Source organism: Castanea sativa, chromosome 6 (genome assembly GCF_040712315.1).
Source record: "Castanea sativa cultivar Marrone di Chiusa Pesio chromosome 6, ASM4071231v1".
Classification (NCBI taxonomy): Eukaryota; Viridiplantae; Streptophyta; class Magnoliopsida; order Fagales; family Fagaceae; genus Castanea; species Castanea sativa.
Window position 1 is genome coordinate 198021 of NC_134018.1, and position 19332 is coordinate 217352.

The following is a 19332-nucleotide window of genomic DNA, read 5'->3' on the forward strand; positions in this document are numbered from 1 at the left end:
CTAAATAGTTTATTTTATTATTAAAAACGTATGTAATTGATTCATATACCAAGCCCATGAATCTCAAAAGGGGAAAATTAGGAAAAAGTGGTTTGGAGGACATAATAGGGTGTCTAGCAAAAGCTTCCAGCAGAGACATCAATGGTAGACACTTGGCTTGGAGTGTCAACCAACCTCTTGAGCTCTGATCTTAGTTGTAGCAAGCAAGATCTATAGTCCTCATACTTGCTCTAAATCCTAGCATTTATTGCCTAAATTAGAAGCATCTCAGCCTCCAGCTGCATTACCCAAATAAGCAAAACCCCCCAAAAAGCAAGTCTATCCATTTTAGGCCAAATCTCAAAAAATATATTCTGGGATTTTGCTGTTGTTAGACCTAGTCCTTTCTAAATCTTTCTAAGCAATCCCTTAAGTTTCACTATAAAAGGGAACTACCATCAACTCATGAAAGATAACAACAATCTTATCATGAAATTCCTCACCCATCATGCTATTTTCAACCCATAAGTTAGTCCCTTAGTTCAGAAACTAGCCTTTAGTCCATAAATGCTCATATACGCCTACTCATAAACATCACATTCCATCTCTTCAGAAAATTCCAACCCCTTAAACTAGCCATAAACAACCCCTTTTTACACCATACCCGAAAATGGCTAAACACCACTTCATCTCTCTTTCATACTTCCATGTATTCACTCATACTTTCCATAAAGTCACTCCCACCACTTACTATACACATATATTCATCATTATGGCATAATATAGCATATAGAGATCTTGTTTAAACATTTGCTGCACTAGATGGATACTCTTTCTCTCCCTTCATTCCATCCTAGTTTTTCCTTTTTTACTTGTAATTATGAAGTTTTTAATCCTTGTTTATTCCTATTATAATAAAGGTCAAAATGTCTTGGATACTATGAAAGTTTTCCCTTATGTTGACTTAATAATAATGAAGAAACTATATGATTTTTCATCATGTAAACGCACTTATTAATTTGTTAGATGTCTACCACTAGAGGTCTGTCATATTCACTGCTGGACTATTTTTCCTCTTGTGCACTTGTTATAATGGACCCACTTTTATATTTACCGACTACAAAGGAAATGCATTATTTTTACTGTGCGAATACACTAATTAATTTGTCAAGCATCTACCACTGGACGTTTCTTTTTTTACCACTAGACTATTATTTAAGAACTTGATGTGGTGGACCATCCTTTGTACTAGCTTATCTTTGCATAAGGTATTTTTGGGGCCTTGTTATAACTTTGTTGGATGCAATCCGGATCTTGAGCAAAAATGGGCTTTTCACACTTCACTGATAGCCTCTGGGCCATATTCCAAGCCCAAAGTCGAGTCTCGGCCTTGGCTTCCCAAATATCATATTGGTGACAAACAAAAACGCCCCCGACAAATGTTATATTTAGTATTAAAAACAAAACAAAATAGATGGACTCACAGACACCCGATTCAATCGAAAATGAAGAAGCATACTAAAGAAATACTAACTACTACTATAAAGGTTAGACACTTTTGTAGTGGTACTCTAGTTATGTAATGTATTATAAGTCTGTTTAAAAGACTCTGTATATTACTTTCGTGTTTGTATGTTCTAATAAGTATTATTATTTCCTCAGAAAAAATATAATAAAGACCAGATTGAAGTACTAAAAAAATCCAATTTGTAGATCAGAGTTTGAAAAGAGAGTCCCATTGGGTGGCCACTCCAGACTATTAGGGAATTTGGATACTCTCTTCAAACTAGGGTTGATGACCATTTCTCCATCTTTGACCAAATTAGTTCTATGTTTTTTTGGTATTCTAGTTTAGGAGTGTGCATGGATCAGGTTGAGTGGTTTCTTCAATTCAATTCACAATGGCAGGTTAAAAAAAAATTCAATCCAACCCAACACATCACAGGGTCTAACCTAACCCATGTGAATCGAGTTGGAATCATGGGTTGGACAATTTTTTTAAAATTTCTATTATTATTATTATTATTATTATTATTAAATTGAGTATTAGACCACCACAATTAAGAGAAATTTTATATCCAAATAATCCATAGCATAACATCAAACGAACACAAATTATATGAGGAGAAATTAGGGTTTGGATTTTATTTAGGGCTCAAAGTAGAAGTGGGAGTGGCTATTGAGAGAGAGAGAGAGAGAGAGAGAGAGAGAGAGTAAGAGAGTGTATGTGTGTGTGTGTAATATGAAATAAGAAAGATAGTGAATTGTAGAGAACTTAGGGTTTGTGTTTTATTTTGGAAGATGGGCAAAAAAGTAAATAAGAAAATTGTATAATATATTATAAATTTAAATATATATTAAATTTAAGTAGATTGGGTTGAGTTAGGCGGATCTATGAACTTATGATTCGAACCAAACCCTACCCAACACACTATAAAAACAAATTTCATAACCCAATCCAACTCGACAGGTTAAGTTGGATTGAGTCGGTTTTTGTGGGTTGGCGGCACACCCTACTCTAGTTTGCTCTCTTTGGTATGTTCATTCTCTTTTAGTAGGCCCCCAATGGCAACTCTACATATAAGTTACGGTGTTAATATATATGAATACCTTGACTTCCCCCAAAAAAAAAAAAAAAGTTATACTTGCAACAAGAGTAATGCTAGAGATACAATAAAATGTTACAACAATTTCACGATGTTCCCAAATTAGCATGCCAAATTACAAACGAGTTAGCATAATCTCTATTTTAATTTTTTTGATATGCTACATGCAAAATCTTATTTTGATTTTTTTAGGCTAATCTTATATTGAAATTGGATGGAAGAAATTTTCTAATGCTATTAATTTTTTTTATTTCCTTCATGAAAAATAATGGTATTTATAATTTTGTAGAATCATAATTTTTGAATCCTACAGTTTAGAAGTATAACAAGTTAAATGCTATAATTTTAAAAGTAGTAAATTAATCCTCAACCCATTTACATATAACAGAATTGTGTTCAAGTGATAGGACAATAGTGATGAGCTCATTACAATAATGTTTCAAGTAAGTGGATCCAACGGACCCCTACCTCCTCCCTCTCTATGTTTATTTAGCATGGATTAATATAACTTAGAGAGTAGCCAGAAATTAAAAGACATGTGAGTGAAATACTGTTTGCAATTTGCGAGTACCAAAGGGGTGAAAGTGAAGTGACAAAAGTGCCGTGCCTGTGCAGTGTAGTGTGTCGATTGCGGAAGAAACAGAGCAAGACGTCTATTCAAAGCTAACCAAAGACCAAACTCAACCAAAAAACTACTAGTAGAATAATAGAACACGTTTTGAAAACACTAGTGTGCTACAGTCAAATATTTCGGAAAGATATATTAATAACACCGCTTGATGCACCTAATTCCCTCCTCCCACCTAACTAATTTATGCAAGATAAGAAGTTTAAGCATTTTGTCCCCCCCGCCCCTTTTTTTGTTTTTTTTTTTATAAAAGAAAGTTTAGATTTAAATTCCCCTCTTTATTTATTATAACAAAAATAAAAATTGTGTCATAAAATAGAGTGAAAAATGTTATCTTTTTTTAAAAAAAATATTTAGTAAAACTATTAAAAGAACTTTATTCGTACATATTAAACATAAATATTTCAACAAAAGCCTTACACTTGCTTCATTATTCTGAACCAAAAAAATCTAGAACAGAGATGCCTTTATAAAATAACAAATTAAATGGATTTATTTTTCCGTTTAGAGATAAATTAGATGGCTGTTTTTAATATTTTGTATAAAATAATAATGAATTGTACAAAAGAATATACAAAGTATTATTCATATAGTGAAATTTTATATTACACACTTCTCAAGTTATAGTTAATATATATAGTAACTTTATTAAAAAGGAGATAAATACAATATATCATGAGGCAAGAAAAATTTCACCATATTTTCGGTGCATGTTACCACCCCTTGTGTGAGAGAGAGAGAAGTCACATGTCTCGGAAACATGTAATACCTTCTCCACGAGGCAATGAGGAATCACTATATTAGAATGAAAAATAATAATTTCAACCTATATAATATATTTAAATCTTAATAAATTTCTATGATTGGGAAAAAAAGAAAGAAATAAGATAGAATCGGTGAGAAAGAAAAGAAAAGATTGCGGGCGCTCGTGCGCCAAAATTAAAGAAATGGGTCCCATCCGATGGGTAGAAGAAGACTTTTACTGATAATGTGTCTAGACTCTAGTAGTAATTTACTAATTTTAAAAAATCAAAATATTTGTATGTGTAAAAGTGTAAGTGTAAGGTGGGGGCTGCAGGGCAAAGAGTGGATAACACTTTATTCATCAACAACAAAACAATTTTCAACAAAATAAAATATAAAGGAACGGTTGAAAAATCAGCCCGGTTTCTTTGCGAGGATTCCGCTGTTTTCTAGCGAAACTTGCCGCTTGGTGAGTTATTAGCTTTTTAAAAAAAAATTTAATTTACTTTAATACCAATTATAATTAACTAGTCTCATCACACGCGCTTCGCACGTGCGATGAGACTTTTTTCTTTTAGTGGTCTTATTTTGTAAAAAAAATTGTATTTAATTATTATATATATATATGATTTTTATTTTAAAAATCTAATTTATAAGTGAATAAATCAATTTAAAAATTAATAGGAGAGTGGTCCTATTTTTTAGGCAATATTTTAGTGGGAGTTAGAGTTGTATTTTTACCAGATTATCCTTGAGTTTTGTCTCTACTTAAACATAAGACTGTAGGGGCATCTTTGAACTAAAAAATGAATTTTTACCGGATTGTCCTTTAGTTTTGTCTCTACTTAAACATAAGACTATAGGAGTATTTTTGAACTAAAAAAATAGGAATCTAAACAGGGAAAGCCCCTTAAATAGTAGTATAGATTAATTAATTAATGCAAAACAATAAAATGATTTTGTATATATATTTTTTGGTAGTATTATTGAAGTTTAATAAGTAAAGGGGGACAAAATGCGAATGAAAAGGAAGGGTGTGTGTCATTGAGATATGAGAATAGGATGCGCTCGTGTGTAAAGCATACTGACAAAAATGCAAACCCCAACCCCACATTATCATTATTTTATTTATTTATTTATTTTTATATATTATTATGACTTTAAGTAGTACGTATCATTTTTGTCATTCAATCACCGATTAGCATTTCTCTCACACACACACACAAACACCAACACAACACTTACACTCCTACGAAAAGTCTACAGAGCCCCAAGTCCCGCGCCCCGAGCCCCAAGTCCCGCGCCCCGTGCCCTCCTCAAGCTATGCTATGCCCACAACACTAGTAGGAGTATTGTTTATTTAAAAATGTTAAGCCTACCCACCGCTTTTCCCTAGTCCCTACCACCTCAAGACAAATTTTGCTCCTCCCAATACAATCCATTGTAAAAAAAAGTGTGTGCTTTTTTTCTTCCTCTTGGACTTGGAGGTCGACTTTCCCTTTCCAGTTTCTCCCTTTTCTCTCCTTTAATTATTCTTTCCATATCATCTTCTACCTTCATCTCACAACAAATTCCTTTCTTTTTTTCTTACCACTAAAGGATTTTGATTCTTTGTACAATAAATCAGTGTACATGGTAGTAATCTCAACTAAAAATAAAAATAATGTTAAACTAATAACAATCACCACCTCCACAAATTGTGAAAACAATCATAAAATTAGTTATGTTTGTAGCATTCTAAACCATCTAAGGTTGAAGTTCATGTTTCATACCTATGATAATTGAGATTCGTTTTTTTCTTTTTTTGTTTGACTTAGTTCTCATATTTTTTTTAACTAAAGATCTAATTTTGTTTTAAATATACAGGAGCAAGGAGTAATGAACTCTAATCTCCATATTTTCTTTAATTAGTAAATAACGTGACAGTTTTTTATCAAAACAAAATGAGATTTCAACAAAAAAAAGTATTTGAAGTAAGCCAAATTTCTTTTTTTATCTTGTAAAACATGACATGCTTGCTTAATTGTTTAACTACCTGTTAAAATAAGGTTATAAATATAATAGAATATACCATTACCACTATATTATCACTTAAACCAGGATTATTCTAAGTTTTGCTTTTAACATACGGTTATATTATATACTTATATTCCGTGGAGATGGATATTGTATGGGGTAAAATTGAGGTGTAGACGTGGGTAAAAAATGCTGGACACTAGAAGTTGTTGGTCACTGACTCTCAGTGGGTCACATTTTCATTGCTTTTGGTCCTACACTTTTGGTCACATATTGCTTTGTTGTGTCATGACTCATGACTCATAATCATCCGAGGCCCTAGTCAGTGTTTGAATTTTGAACTGATAAACGAAGTAAGTTTTTCGAAAGTTTGCTTCAAATTCGATTTCTTTCTTTTTGGTTTTCTGTATAAACTAGATTTTTACTTATGTCTATTAAAAGGCTTCAAATTTGATTGGATAGGCAATTAATGGAAGGGCTTCATTCAATAAAAATTGGACAAATTAATATATGCAATTGGAATTGAAATTTTTTGTTAGAATAATGGTAAATAAAATTAAAAAGAAGTTAAAATAGTATAATAAAATTTATAAATAATATTAAAAAATACAATAAAATTTATAAATAATAACAAAAATAAGATACATGATAATAATAAATAAATAAAAATTTAGGCTAATATCAAATCTGACCGGAAATTGAAGATTTGGAAGAAAGCCCAACTACTCAAGTCTCAAAATATAAAGAAAACTCACCTAAAAAAAGTTAAAAAGCGTACGAATGGCCATCAAGGAACACTATTACGTACACGCTGAGTAACTCATCTTACAAGGAACACTATCCCTCTCAAAAAGGCAGAGTTTGGGGAGAGAGAGGGAGAGGGAGAGAGAAAGAGAGGGAATCAAATCCAAAGTTTGACTGGACCCGAAAAATGAGAACGAAATTTTGGGAGCGCCACTCCCACAATTTTACTTTTTTTTCCTCTCTCATTCTCACTCTCTCTTTTGCCCCCAAGTCACCAACTTGACTTGTACTCCATTCTATTCTTGTTCTGGTATGTCACTTTACTTCCTCTGCAACATCCACTTCCTTCCTCTTCTCCTCCTCCTCCTTCTATAACCATTTTTCTACTTTTTGGCCCTGTGGTGGTCCTGTCCTGTCCTGTGTAATATTATTATTTGTGCAGCGTGAAGCAATAAATCCTATAATAATATATAAATATCGTTGTGGGTCTGATATCTGGGTACTGGGTTGGTTCTGCCTTCCCCGGAAGTAGTACCACCAGCCAGTAAATTTTTAGTACTACAACTGTAAGAAGGAAAATAAAAAAAGAAAAGAGCTTTTCTTTTCAGGGGTTATATTATCTATCTATCTATTTTCTGGAGTCCTAATATAGGATCCAGATATGACAGGCTTAAGTTTGTGTCACGGCCGACATTTCTGAACATCGTACTGCTTTCAAGTCTGTCACTCCAACAAGTCCAAGGTATCTTCCTTCCCTCCCTTCTTTCCTTAAACCAACACTGGTTTTGGACCTTTTTGCAAAACAAAACAGCTACTAGTGTCGTCTGCCTACTTTCTTTTTCTTTCAAAATCATTTCCCTTATCTTTTTGTTCTTATTGCAATTATTATTATTGTCAGTAATTACATACAAGCACTTCTGCGTTTTGCTTTGTAATTCATCAATCATCATTACTAGCTTTTGCTAGTGATTTTTTTCACTCTCTTGCTAACTATTATTCCTCTTCTAAATATTTCAGCTTTCCTGTGGAGTCTTATAAGAAATTGAAGAAGCATCAAGCGGCAGCTAGCAAAGAGTAAGTTTAATTAGTTAGCCCGGATCTGAAATGAAGTAAAGAAAGATTGGTCCTTGAAGAGAGAATATAGAGGTGTCAAAGGATCCAGCTTGCTCATTTAATTGCAAATGTAGAAAGAGAGAGTAGTAGAGACTAAACACCTCCTTTTGCAAAAAGATTCTTCTCCCAAAGAAAATATATATACATATGCTAAATAATAGACAGAAACTCTCTTTTTGTTTAATTTGTCAGCTGATCAGTTTGGTGATGAAAAGCTGAGCAAAATGAAGAGAGAATGGAATTGGAGGGTGTCAATATCATCAGGACAAGGCATCATGGGGTGGTTGTTGTTGCTTTTCTTTCACCTTGTAATAATGACTTCAGGTTCAGGCGCCGGAGAATTTGCTCAAAAACAACAAAGCAATGATGTGGTGGGGTTGTTGATGGCCTTCAAGCAATCAGTTGATTCTGATCCCAAGGGATTCTTAGCAGATTGGCTTGATGATTCTGCAAGTCCATGCTCATGGAAAGCTATCTCTTGCTCTTCTGATGGCCTAGTAGTAGCCTTGAATCTAAGTTATGCTGGCCTTATTGGTGGCTTAAACCTTCCAATTCTCACAGCCTTGTCCACTCTGCAACACCTATATTTGCAAGGCAACTCATTCTCAGCTGCCAATCTCAACACAAGCTCCTGTTCCAGCCTTCAAACTCTAGACTTGTCTTCCAACAACTTCTCAGACCCTCTTCCAGGACCCTCTTTCCTTCTCTCTTGTAATCATCTTTCTTACCTCAATCTCTCTCGCAACTCAATCCCTGGTGGCACTTTCCATGTCCCTTCTTCTCTTCTGCACCTCGATCTTTCTCGTAATCGCATTTCTGATTCTTCCCTCCTTTCCTACTCTCTCTCCTCCTGCCAAAACTTGGTTTCACTCAACTTCTCAGACAACAAGCTCACTGGATTACTCAGCTCCACCCTTAAGACTTGCAAAAATCTCTCCTTTATTGACCTTTCCCACAATCTCTTATCTGGGTCTATCCCCTCTAGTTTTCTAGCTGACTCTCCTGCATCTCTTTACTATGTAGATCTCTCATACAACAACTTCTCTGGCAACTTTTCCAGCCTTGATTTTGGGATGTGTCCCAATTTAGCTTCACTCTTTCTAGCCCGCAACATCCTCTCTGGCAGTGACTTCCCAATGAGCCTAGGACACTGTCAGCTTCTGGAGACACTTGACCTTTCTCACAATATGTTGCAGTCTAAAATTCCGGGTGTCCTGCTGGGAAGTCTGAAGAATTTAAAGTTAATAGCTTTGGCCAATAATCAGTTTTCTGGCGAGATACCATCTGAATTGGGACAGTTATGTGGGGGGATCCAGGAGCTTGATCTTTCTGTAAACAAACTCTCTGGTGGGTTGCCTTCGACTTTTGCAAAGTGCTCCTCTTTGAGTTCTCTCAATCTTGGCAACAATCAACTTTCTGGAGATTTCCTCACTACAGTTGTGAGTACTCTCCAAAACCTGAGTTATCTCTTTGTACCATTCAACAACATAACTGGTCCTGTGCCTCTCTCTCTGACCAATTGTACTCAACTAAGAGTGCTGGATCTCAGTTCTAATTCCTTTACAGGGAAGGTTCCAGCTGAGTTCTGCTCCTCCAAAGCCTCATCAGCTCTGGAAAGGCTACTTCTAGCTGATAATTACCTGTCTGGGACAGTGCCTTCAGAGATTGCCAACTGCAAGAGCCTGAGGACAATTGATGTTAGTTTCAACAACCTGACTGGCACAATTCCCTTGGAAATTTGGAAGTTACCAAATCTTTCTGATATGGTTATGTGGGCAAACAACCTTACTGGGGAAATACCAGAAGGCATTTGTGTAGATGGAGGAAACTTAGAGTCACTGATCCTCAACAACAATTTTATTACTGGAACTATTCCAGAGTCAATTGGCAAGTGCACTAACATGATATGGGTGTCACTTGCTAGCAACAAGCTCACTGGAAATATCCCTGCTGGTATTGGGAATCTCCTGAACCTTGCTATCCTCCAATTGGGTAACAATTCACTAACCGGACAGATCCCACCAGAGCTTGGCAGGTGTGAGAGCCTCATTTGGCTTGATTTAAACAGCAACGACTTATCTGGTGCTATCCCATCTGAGCTTGCCAATCAAGCTGGCCTTGTCATTGCTGGAAAGGCCTCTGGGAAGCAGTTTGTATTTGTGAGAAATGAGGGTGGAACAGCTTGCAGGGGTGCTGGAGGACTAGTTGAATTTGAGGGAATCAGAGGAGAGAGGCTGGAAAGTTATCCTATGGTTCACTCTTGCTCATCAACTAGAATCTACTCTGGCAGGACAGTTTATACATTCCCCAGCAATGGCAGTATGATCTATCTTGATCTAGCTTACAATTCCTTGTCTGGAACCATTCCCCAAGACTTAGGTTCAATGAGCTTCTTGCAAGTCCTGAATTTGGGACATAACAGTCTAAGTGGAAACATTCCTGACAGCTTTGGAGGTCTTAAGTGGATTGGAGTTTTGGATGTCTCACACAATTATCTTCAAGGATACATTCCAGGGTCCTTAGGGACACTCTCTTTTCTTAGTGACCTTGATGTGTCTAATAACAACCTCACTGGCCTCATCCCTTCTGGAGGGCAGCTGACCACTTTCCCAGCGTCCAGATATGAGAACAATTCCGGCCTTTGTGGGGTACCCTTGCCCCCTTGTGCCTCTGTAAGTCACTCTACAGGTTACTCCACTCAGGGGAAGAAGCAGTCAATGGAAGCTGGGATGATCATTGGCATCACATTTTTCCTCTCTTGTATCCTCGGACTTACTTTTGCTCTTTATCGGGTGAAGAAATACCAGCTCAAGGAAGAACAAAGAGAGAAATACATTGAAAGTCTTCCAACTTCAGGTAGCAGCAGCTGGAAACTTTCCAGTGTTCCTGAACCCCTTAGTATCAATGTTGCTACATTTGAAAAACCTCTGCGGAAATTGACCTTCGCTCATCTACTCGAAGCTACAAATGGTTTCAGTGCTGACAGCTTAATTGGTTCTGGAGGTTTTGGTGAGGTCTACAAGGCTCAATTGGGAGATGGCTGTGTTGTTGCAATTAAGAAGCTTATTCATGTCGGTCAGGGAGATAGGGAGTTTATGGCAGAGATGGAAACTATTGGGAAGATCAAGCACCGAAACCTTGTTCCGTTGATGGGTTACTGTAAGATTGGAGAGGAGAGGCTTCTTGTGTATGAGTACATGAAATGGGGGAGTCTGGAGGCTGTTCTTCATGACAGGAATAAAGGTGGGGGCTCAAAGCTTGATTGGACAGCTAGAAAGAAGATTGCTGTAGGGGCTGCAAGAGGTCTAGCATTCCTTCACCATAGCTGCATACCTCACATTATACACCGGGACATGAAGTCTAGTAATGTTCTTCTAGATGAGAATTTTGAAGCCAGAGTTTCTGATTTTGGCATGGCAAGGCTGGTGAATGCCCTTGACACTCATCTCAGTGTGAGCACCCTTGCAGGAACTCCAGGTTATGTGCCCCCCGAGTACTACCAAAGTTTCAGGTGCACAGCAAAAGGAGATGTCTACAGTTATGGTGTCATACTGCTAGAGCTTATATCGGGCAAGAAGCCAATAGACCCTTCCCAGTTTGGTGATGACAACAACCTTGTTGGATGGGCAAAGCAGCTTCAGAGGGAGAAGAGAAGCAATGAGATACTTGACCTGGAGTTGATGACAGAGAAATCTGGCGAGGCTGAATTATTCCAGTATCTGACGATTGCCTTTCAATGCCTTGATGACAGGCCATTCCGGCGGCCAACCATGATTCAGGTGATGACAATGTTTAAAGAGCTTCAGGTTGATACAGAAAATGATAGCATCGATGACTTCTCACTGAAAGACATTGCTATTGATGAATCACGAGAAAAAGAACCTTAGTTCATAGCACTCAGCCTAATTGGACTTAAAAGGCGTTTCTTGCAAGCCTGAATCTGGCTGGGCCACGGCTACGCAGATGTGGTAACAATGATGTAAACCTCTGAAATTGGAGTTGAATTTAATTCTTGTCCACTGTATATAATAGAACACTGAATGAGATAGAGTGGAAGAAAACTTAGGGAGAACAAAGTAATGGAGTCTTTCATGGTAGCTTATTTTTTGTTCCCTTTCGTCATCACATCTGTTACTAAAGACTTCGAAACTTTGTTCCTTGCCTTTGCTTTCTGCTCCCTGTCACAGTTTTGGTATCTGATGTGCTGCAGTTTGTCTTAATTTCCAATTTTTGTTGTCTATAGAAAGCTGGAATTTTAGAAGAGAGTTTTGTAAAGTTGTAGCATTAGCATTATTGGGAAATTGAAATCGTATTTGAGCCATTTTGTATTTTGTTTATCTTACGATTGTGTAATTCTGGTAATTATGGAATTTGACAAAAAGGTTTTCGCAATTGTCTCTGGACTGGATTCACAAGTTTGTATCTTTTTCAATTGGCAATCGTAACCTCCTCTCTAACTATTTGCTGTTTAATCTTTTCTTTCCAAAACCAACATGAAACTTTCAAGCACTCCAAAGCATTGAATTAAATTTCTGATCTTGCTCGTGAGGCCTTTGGGATGGGTTTCGTACATCAAGCCATGGGTTAGTTGGGACATGAATGAGCTGAAACTACTGCTTTTGTGTGACTGTGTCCTTGTGTGTGCAACAGAAACTGTGAATGTTTATGAATTTCAATGTTAGCGTTGGAATCCAAAAGGAAAAGGAGTTACATGGCAGAAGAAAAGTGGTGGGTTTTAAGAGAGTTCAGGCCTTGCAATGTCACCTCCCTCACTCTGCACTTCGTGGTTTCTTTTATCTTTAGGACCTGCACAATTGGCCACCTTTATCTGAAATACCTAAGTGAGTCAAATTCAGCATATTTTTCCTTGGTAATGAGTTGCAGCATCTGTTTTTTGATTATGTAGTTCATTTTATTGTGCTCTTACTGCTGTTGGCAAGTTGGCAACACTAGCCTTATAATGGCGGATAACATAGTTTCTTGATTGTTGTTTCCATTTATATTATATCTTTGTGTATGAATAAATGTGCAAATTTGTATCATATGTAGACAATAAATAACTATGTTAATTTAGCATGGCTATTGTATTTATCTACTTACTGAATTTTCACAAAACTAATGAAATATGAAAATGTTATTTGTCATGAGAGAGATGGGGGGTGTTTGGCATATACCAACGGTTTTCAAGAATGACATTCGGTTGATTGCTTACTAGATTTTAAATTCATTTTCTCTGCATAAAATTGCTTTAATCTGTTTGTGATTGCAAATGAGTGTTCTTACATTCACATGTTGGTTTGGTTATCCTATCTGTTTTCTCTTACAAGTTTCTAGCCTAAGGAAGCTTCCAATTCAAGATTATCAGTCATTGCTGTTTTAATGAACTTCATCCAATTTAAGCATATGCAATTATGCATTCCTTGCACCAATTTCTATGTTTCAAAGAGAAAAGAAGGGTCTGGTAGGATTGTATCAAGCATTAGTACATGTTCTCATTTAGTTATAAAATTTTGTTGACTGCCACATTAGATGGAATGATTAAATTAAGCTACTCTTTAATATTAGGCATTGTTTTCTCAAGTCCCATTAACGTGGTACTAGTTCCTGTATTGTTCTTTATTCCAGATTTGTCATTTAAAAATACATGAGAATTATAGAAATAATATTAAGTTGATTTCTACACTATCTAGTTGTAACCAGTTTGTGGTCATGTTAGTTTCTTGGAAAATTTAAATTGGATTTTAGTGAATTCTGCTACTTGTGCATTCAGGACCAGAAATTGTGTTGAGATATTCATGAATGGTCAGTCATATGTTGTTCCTTGCATGAATGCAGTAATTATCTTTTATGTAATGCATTTTACCTTAAAATATTGAAATGGATGATACAATAGCCAAAATGTCATTGGAAGACTGTATTTTCCCTTTTTATTATTTTGTTTCTTGGCAACCACACAAAGCTAGAGCATAATTGTAGCAGGAGTTAGAATTGAGGACAGAGAGAGAGAGAGTTTGCAGCCGTTTTTGTTAAACCAGTAATTAAGAAGAAGATGAAGAGAGGCAGTACAGTGGGAAAAAAGATCAACTATGCAACCTCCACCAAAACCAATTAATTAAAAGCTAATGTGGCTGTCATACTGCTAGTAGATGGCATGACACTTGACCATTATTGGTAATATGAGGTCGTATTAGGAGCCTTTTTAAAATTTCTAGAAGTATCATTAGTTCTTGGTTAACAATTATTATTACTAATATGCAACATTACTTTTAGGATTATGATTTCTCAAAGGAATGACTTATTAAGGGTTTTGTAAAGCCCATCAACAGGCATCTTTGTGGAAAAGGAAGATTAAACGTGAAGAGATTGAATGTAGAGTAGATTCGCATGAGATTTTAAAATTGCTCTCAATGTGTGCATACATATTTCTTTGTTTGTGTGTCTGGACACCTTTCTTCTTCTGCTACTGGCTTAATTTGATTTTGTGTAAAGAAACAGCCTAAATTATTTCCTTCAATGATTGTTGTTTCTCATTTGACACTAATGCATATCACATGAGTACATGATTCTCTTGTTCCATAGCTTTTTTTGGGATTTGTTCAACCCAACTCACAGGTCGGCTTGTATGGAACTTGTTCATGTTTGATAACCTTGGCAAATTGAGTGTTCTTTTAATTCTCTGATGGTGCTTGAGGTTTGGAAGTACAAAAACCAGTCCCTTTATGCGATCTTTTCAGCTTTGGTTTTCAATGATGACTTGAAGTCTTGGTATATCAATTAAGCTGATAACATTATTCTAACAATGTCCCTTTTAAAAGTTGAAATTCTAGTGTTTTTTCCCATTTATTGAGATGAAGTTTGGATTCACATGTGAAGGAGAGTGTTGGCAAAACTTAAGCATCTATTAAAATGCGAAATCTAAGCTACAAATTATCAAGCTAATAGCGAAATTATGAGTTTGGTGGAATCGCAATGGGAATTTGATTGAATCGACACAAATGGATTTGATTCTTCAGTGAAATTCTTAAGCTATCTGACCTATTCACATGTGTAAGTAATTTTTGCCCCAGCTTAAGTTAATCTAGATGTTCAACTTAAACCTTTCTCAAAATATAAATGTTGGGACAACAGAAACAAAGAGAATACTTTGGGAGGCCCAGTTGAGCAGTAAATATAACTTTCTCATAGACTTAAAAAGCATAAGCCTATAAATTTGGGTCCAAATATATTATATCAATTTGGGTCCAAATATATTATATTGTAACTGAATTGGCACTTTCCATGTACAAAGTGCTAGAGAGAAAAGAGTTCGAGTTGCGAGATTAGCAGCATGTTGTAATTAGCTCTCAAAAACAAAAATCATTTATTCTTCTTCTTATTATTTAATGTGAGGTTTGACTCATGCATATATACCCAACATATAATTAATTGTTACAATTATTTCAATTTTCTCATAGGAATTTCTTCTCAATAGCTCTGGTTGTCTTAAAACAAAATTATGCTAATTGTTTATATTTTCTACTTTAGATTTTAGATTCTTGTGCTTATCTCATAGATAAAGCAACATTAATGGTGCTATTGGAGAGAATCTAGCCATGGAAGGATACATACATACATATATATATATATATATATATACATACATACATATATATATATATATATATTCTTTAGATAATATCTTGTTGCATGTTAAAAATATCATGATCTAAATATGCTTTTTCTGAAAGTCAAATATTGCTTGTTTTCTCATTATGTCCTAGAATTTTAGGCTCTAGCCATTTAGTCAAATCTTCAATATAGAATATGTCATCATTTGCACGTTCATGCACTATGTTAGACTCAATTTGGATTTGAAGTTTTGTCCGTTTAGTTATTTCCTGTACAACTTTGGGATATTTTTGGATTCCTTTTTACTTTTTAGGAGCAGATCCCGCTTTATGTAGGTTATACAATCTATGTCCTGTGGAATATTTGATGATTTCAACAATCTAATTTTATCTGTCCTGTCGATGTTGAGACCAAATTGTAGCAAATTAAATTTTCATGTCTACTGGAGAAAACTCGTTCTTGTTGTTAGCTCTTGATAATCCATTTTGGTTTTTGCTTATTCCTATCGACCAAATTGTGCCAAATGTCTATAATTAATCCATACCAAAACCAATTACAGGTTCAATATTTTATATTTAAATCAGACGCAGACAGAAAGAAAATGAACATATGTTCTACAGTAAAATTTCAACCCTAAATCCTAATACCCTTTTGGCCAAATTACACTTTTTGTTCTCTATTGGAGGTCATTTCAATTTCATCCCTATATATTTATTTGAATCAATTACATCCATCAATTTATAATGATAAAATTGATTTTGTAAGTGTCAATTTGTACCTGGACCCAACCAAATGATTGATTCAGGCCCAAATAGCCTTATACGATGAAATTTGTAGAGCGTGGGTTTGAAACCTAGGTTTTGTGGATATTGGACGACAGATAGGCGGGCTAGACTGCCACTAACTACACAATCATTGGATAAGAATAACAGAAATTCTCCTCGGATATAAGTCGAGGACAACTTGTATTACATTTCTCTCTTTAAACAAAAGGTTACAACTGAAGTTAAAGTTTACAATGCTTTTTTTTTTCTCTCATTTTCTCATCCTCCTCTTTCCCATGTCTCTCTTCCTCTCTTATATCAATCTTCTTCTCCCTTTCTCCTTTCACGTATAGCACAGATCACCCAATTAGATACTTGTCACATCCACCACCTTCTTGATATCTTTAAACAATAGTTAGAACGCTGAACATTACTGTTCAGAGGTCATTTCCCCATTAATGCGGCCAGGGAGGTAGATGCAGGGTTTTTAATGCGGTGGTAGCAGCCTTTTCTCTAAATATTTCTCATACGTTCTTCTTCTCTATAACTATGTGAAACACATCTTTACCCACCAAACCTTCCAAAATTCTCTCCCGAAACATCATGACGTGTCATACGATCTTTATTTGACTCGTCCGAGGAGATGCCTCTCCTCGGACAACCTCACCAAGCTTTCTAGCACGAATTGGCTTGTGGGCCCGAAAGTCTCTACTCGGATAGGCTCTCATCACCAAATCAGGCCCAAAGCCCAAATTCGTGATTTGACCATTTTACCCCCACAGATTTGATTTTGAATATTAAGAGATGAAATTGACTTAATTTTGAAAAATTATTTGATAAAATTAACACAATTAATAGTTTGGGATCTTCATTTTGTTTGGAGGGGGTGGATAGTTGGGATTTGTCAAAATCTTCATTTGTGGATTTAGAGGGTGATTCCAACTTCTAAGTCTTAGGTCTACCTCATGATTTTTTTTTTTTTTTTTTTTTTTTTGATGAGAAGCTTGATATATATTAGCAGAAATTGGAGTACAACAAGATTAAGAGAATGTATACAGCATTATAGACCATCAAGGTGGATAAGGTGTGTCACCATAGGAGGAGACACTCCTTTCCATACTTAATAAATCTCATTACATCTAACAAAGTGAGTAAACTCATGAGTGACCATGTTGTATTCCCTTTTCAGATATCTAAAGTTTAGCTTATGAAAGACTCGAAAGAATTGAATTCTTAGTATATAAAAATGTTCCAATATTTAACTATATGAACTGAATATTGTTATTTGTATATCAGAAACCTAAAACTCACGAGTGACCAATTTTACAACTTTTTTTCATAATTTATTGAGGTGAAAAATTACTATTGGAATAAACATCAATTTTATATAGACAAGTCACTAACATCATTTTTATTGTATGTCAATCACAATCTATTAAGTTAAGTATTTGATAATAAAAGGAAAAAAAAAATGTAAAATTTGTTACGTAAAGTAAACTTAAAGCTGAATTCTAGTGGGTGAGTTTGGGGTTGCTGTTATGGTCAAAAACGTATTTGAGAGGCAGTGATGGCAAATAATGAAAAAGAGAAAGCTGTTTGAAGTTTGAAGTTTGAAGTTGGGAGGTTTTAGCTAAAGGCAAAAGCTAACCATCATTGTTATGGGACTTTTGAATATAAGTCGGTGTTCCTGTTCCACACATAATATAATATATTAGCATGGTTTTCAAAAACTTATGCCAATTATTTAATTGCCCTATGAGAATGATGATAAATCATGTGACTTTCGTGTTTTAAAAATTCTTCCTTGTTTTGTCTGTATATGACTCTCTCTATATCATTATTGAGGCTTTAATTTAAAGCTGAATATATCTAATAATATCATAATGGAAAGCAACTTTCTGTTTTTTTTTTTAATATTATTTTTTGGCTGAATAAAAGCAACTTTCTGTTGTGACTTAGTATGCAATTTCTATTTTCCCGTGGTGTGAGCGTGATAGAGATTTTCTTTTTCCAATTAGATTTTCTGGTCTGGTCGGCATCCCCATAAAAGATATTTATTACTACTTTCGTGAATGGATTTTCTACTCACTTTTCCTGAATGGATTTTCTACTCACTTGCTATTCCATGATTCACTTTGGCATCCCCAACTCCAAGTGGTTTCCAGTTGCCAAACTCCCAACATTTATTTATACAGTTTCAGTTGAAAATAATATGTAAGTAATAAGAGCCTGCACTTCTCCCATGGGTTAGCTCAAGCTTGAAGAGTACCCTTTAAAAATAAAAATAAAAATAAAATCCCTCACCTTACTCTAGCTAGGGGGGAAAAATATTTTACAAAACTTACATATTAAATTCAACAAACTTCTATCTTTCTGATACACTATTATTATTTTTTTTTTTTTGGAGATTATAACAAAAATCAATCTTGTAAAATTTTAGATATGCCGCAAATTATTTGTATGGATTTTTAATGCAAAGCCATAATATACATTATAACAATACCAAAAGCCTTGTAACTATTCAAAATTTTTCACATAAGAAAAATCATAAACTTTGATCACAAGCTCATCCCTCGGCTAGAAGTAGAAGGACGAGACCTAATAAGTGGCTAATTCACATTCCCTCCTATGTTTCCCAACAAAGGTTAATAGGTAAAGAGGTTCCATATATGGGCCTCCCAAGCCCAAATAAAGTGCAAATTTCTAGACTTTGGAGAGTCTGCATGGGCTGGTGAGAGCTCAAACCCCATTTTTGTTGGCCCAAGATGTCAGACACAGAGCACAGGGCCAGGGCCTCAACAACAAAGAAAATAACAAATAGAGATAGTGGGGCCCATTATCCCAATATGAGTCAGTCATGGGAATTCTTTCCTTCTTATTCAAAGTCCCAAACTTCATTTATCAGATAAAAATGATAGATCCACACTGACTGCGAAGCTGACAAAAGTCGTTATTAAATATTAATTGCTTATTTATTAGGAGGATAGGATAGGAAGTAAGAGAAGACTGAAAGATAAGATTCAGCTCCATCTGTTTGTCTCTCCGTCTTTTCAGGATTCAACAACTTTTAACTCCATTCTTTGTTTTTCTCTACCTCTACTCTGCTTTGTATACACAATACAACCTCCTT

General features: G+C 35.3%; 1 protein-coding gene across 1 annotated transcript; it reads left to right on the top strand.

Moving 5' to 3' along the window:
* The first annotated feature begins 7738 nt into the window (after positions 1-7738).
* LOC142641451 (receptor-like protein kinase BRI1-like 3) lies at positions 7739-12242 on the top strand. Its single transcript, XM_075815889.1, has one exon. It carries the CDS (start codon positions 8055-8057, stop codon positions 11715-11717), a length of 3663 nt encoding a protein of 1220 aa, XP_075672004.1. The 5' UTR covers positions 7739-8054; the 3' UTR covers positions 11718-12242.
* The last annotated feature ends 7090 nt before the right edge of the window (positions 12243-19332 follow it).

Excerpts from the sequence above, each read along its gene's own strand:
- LOC142641451 (XM_075815889.1), top strand. The coding sequence starts at position 8,055 with ATGAAGAGAGAATGGAATTGGAGGGTGTCAATATCATCAGGACAAGGC.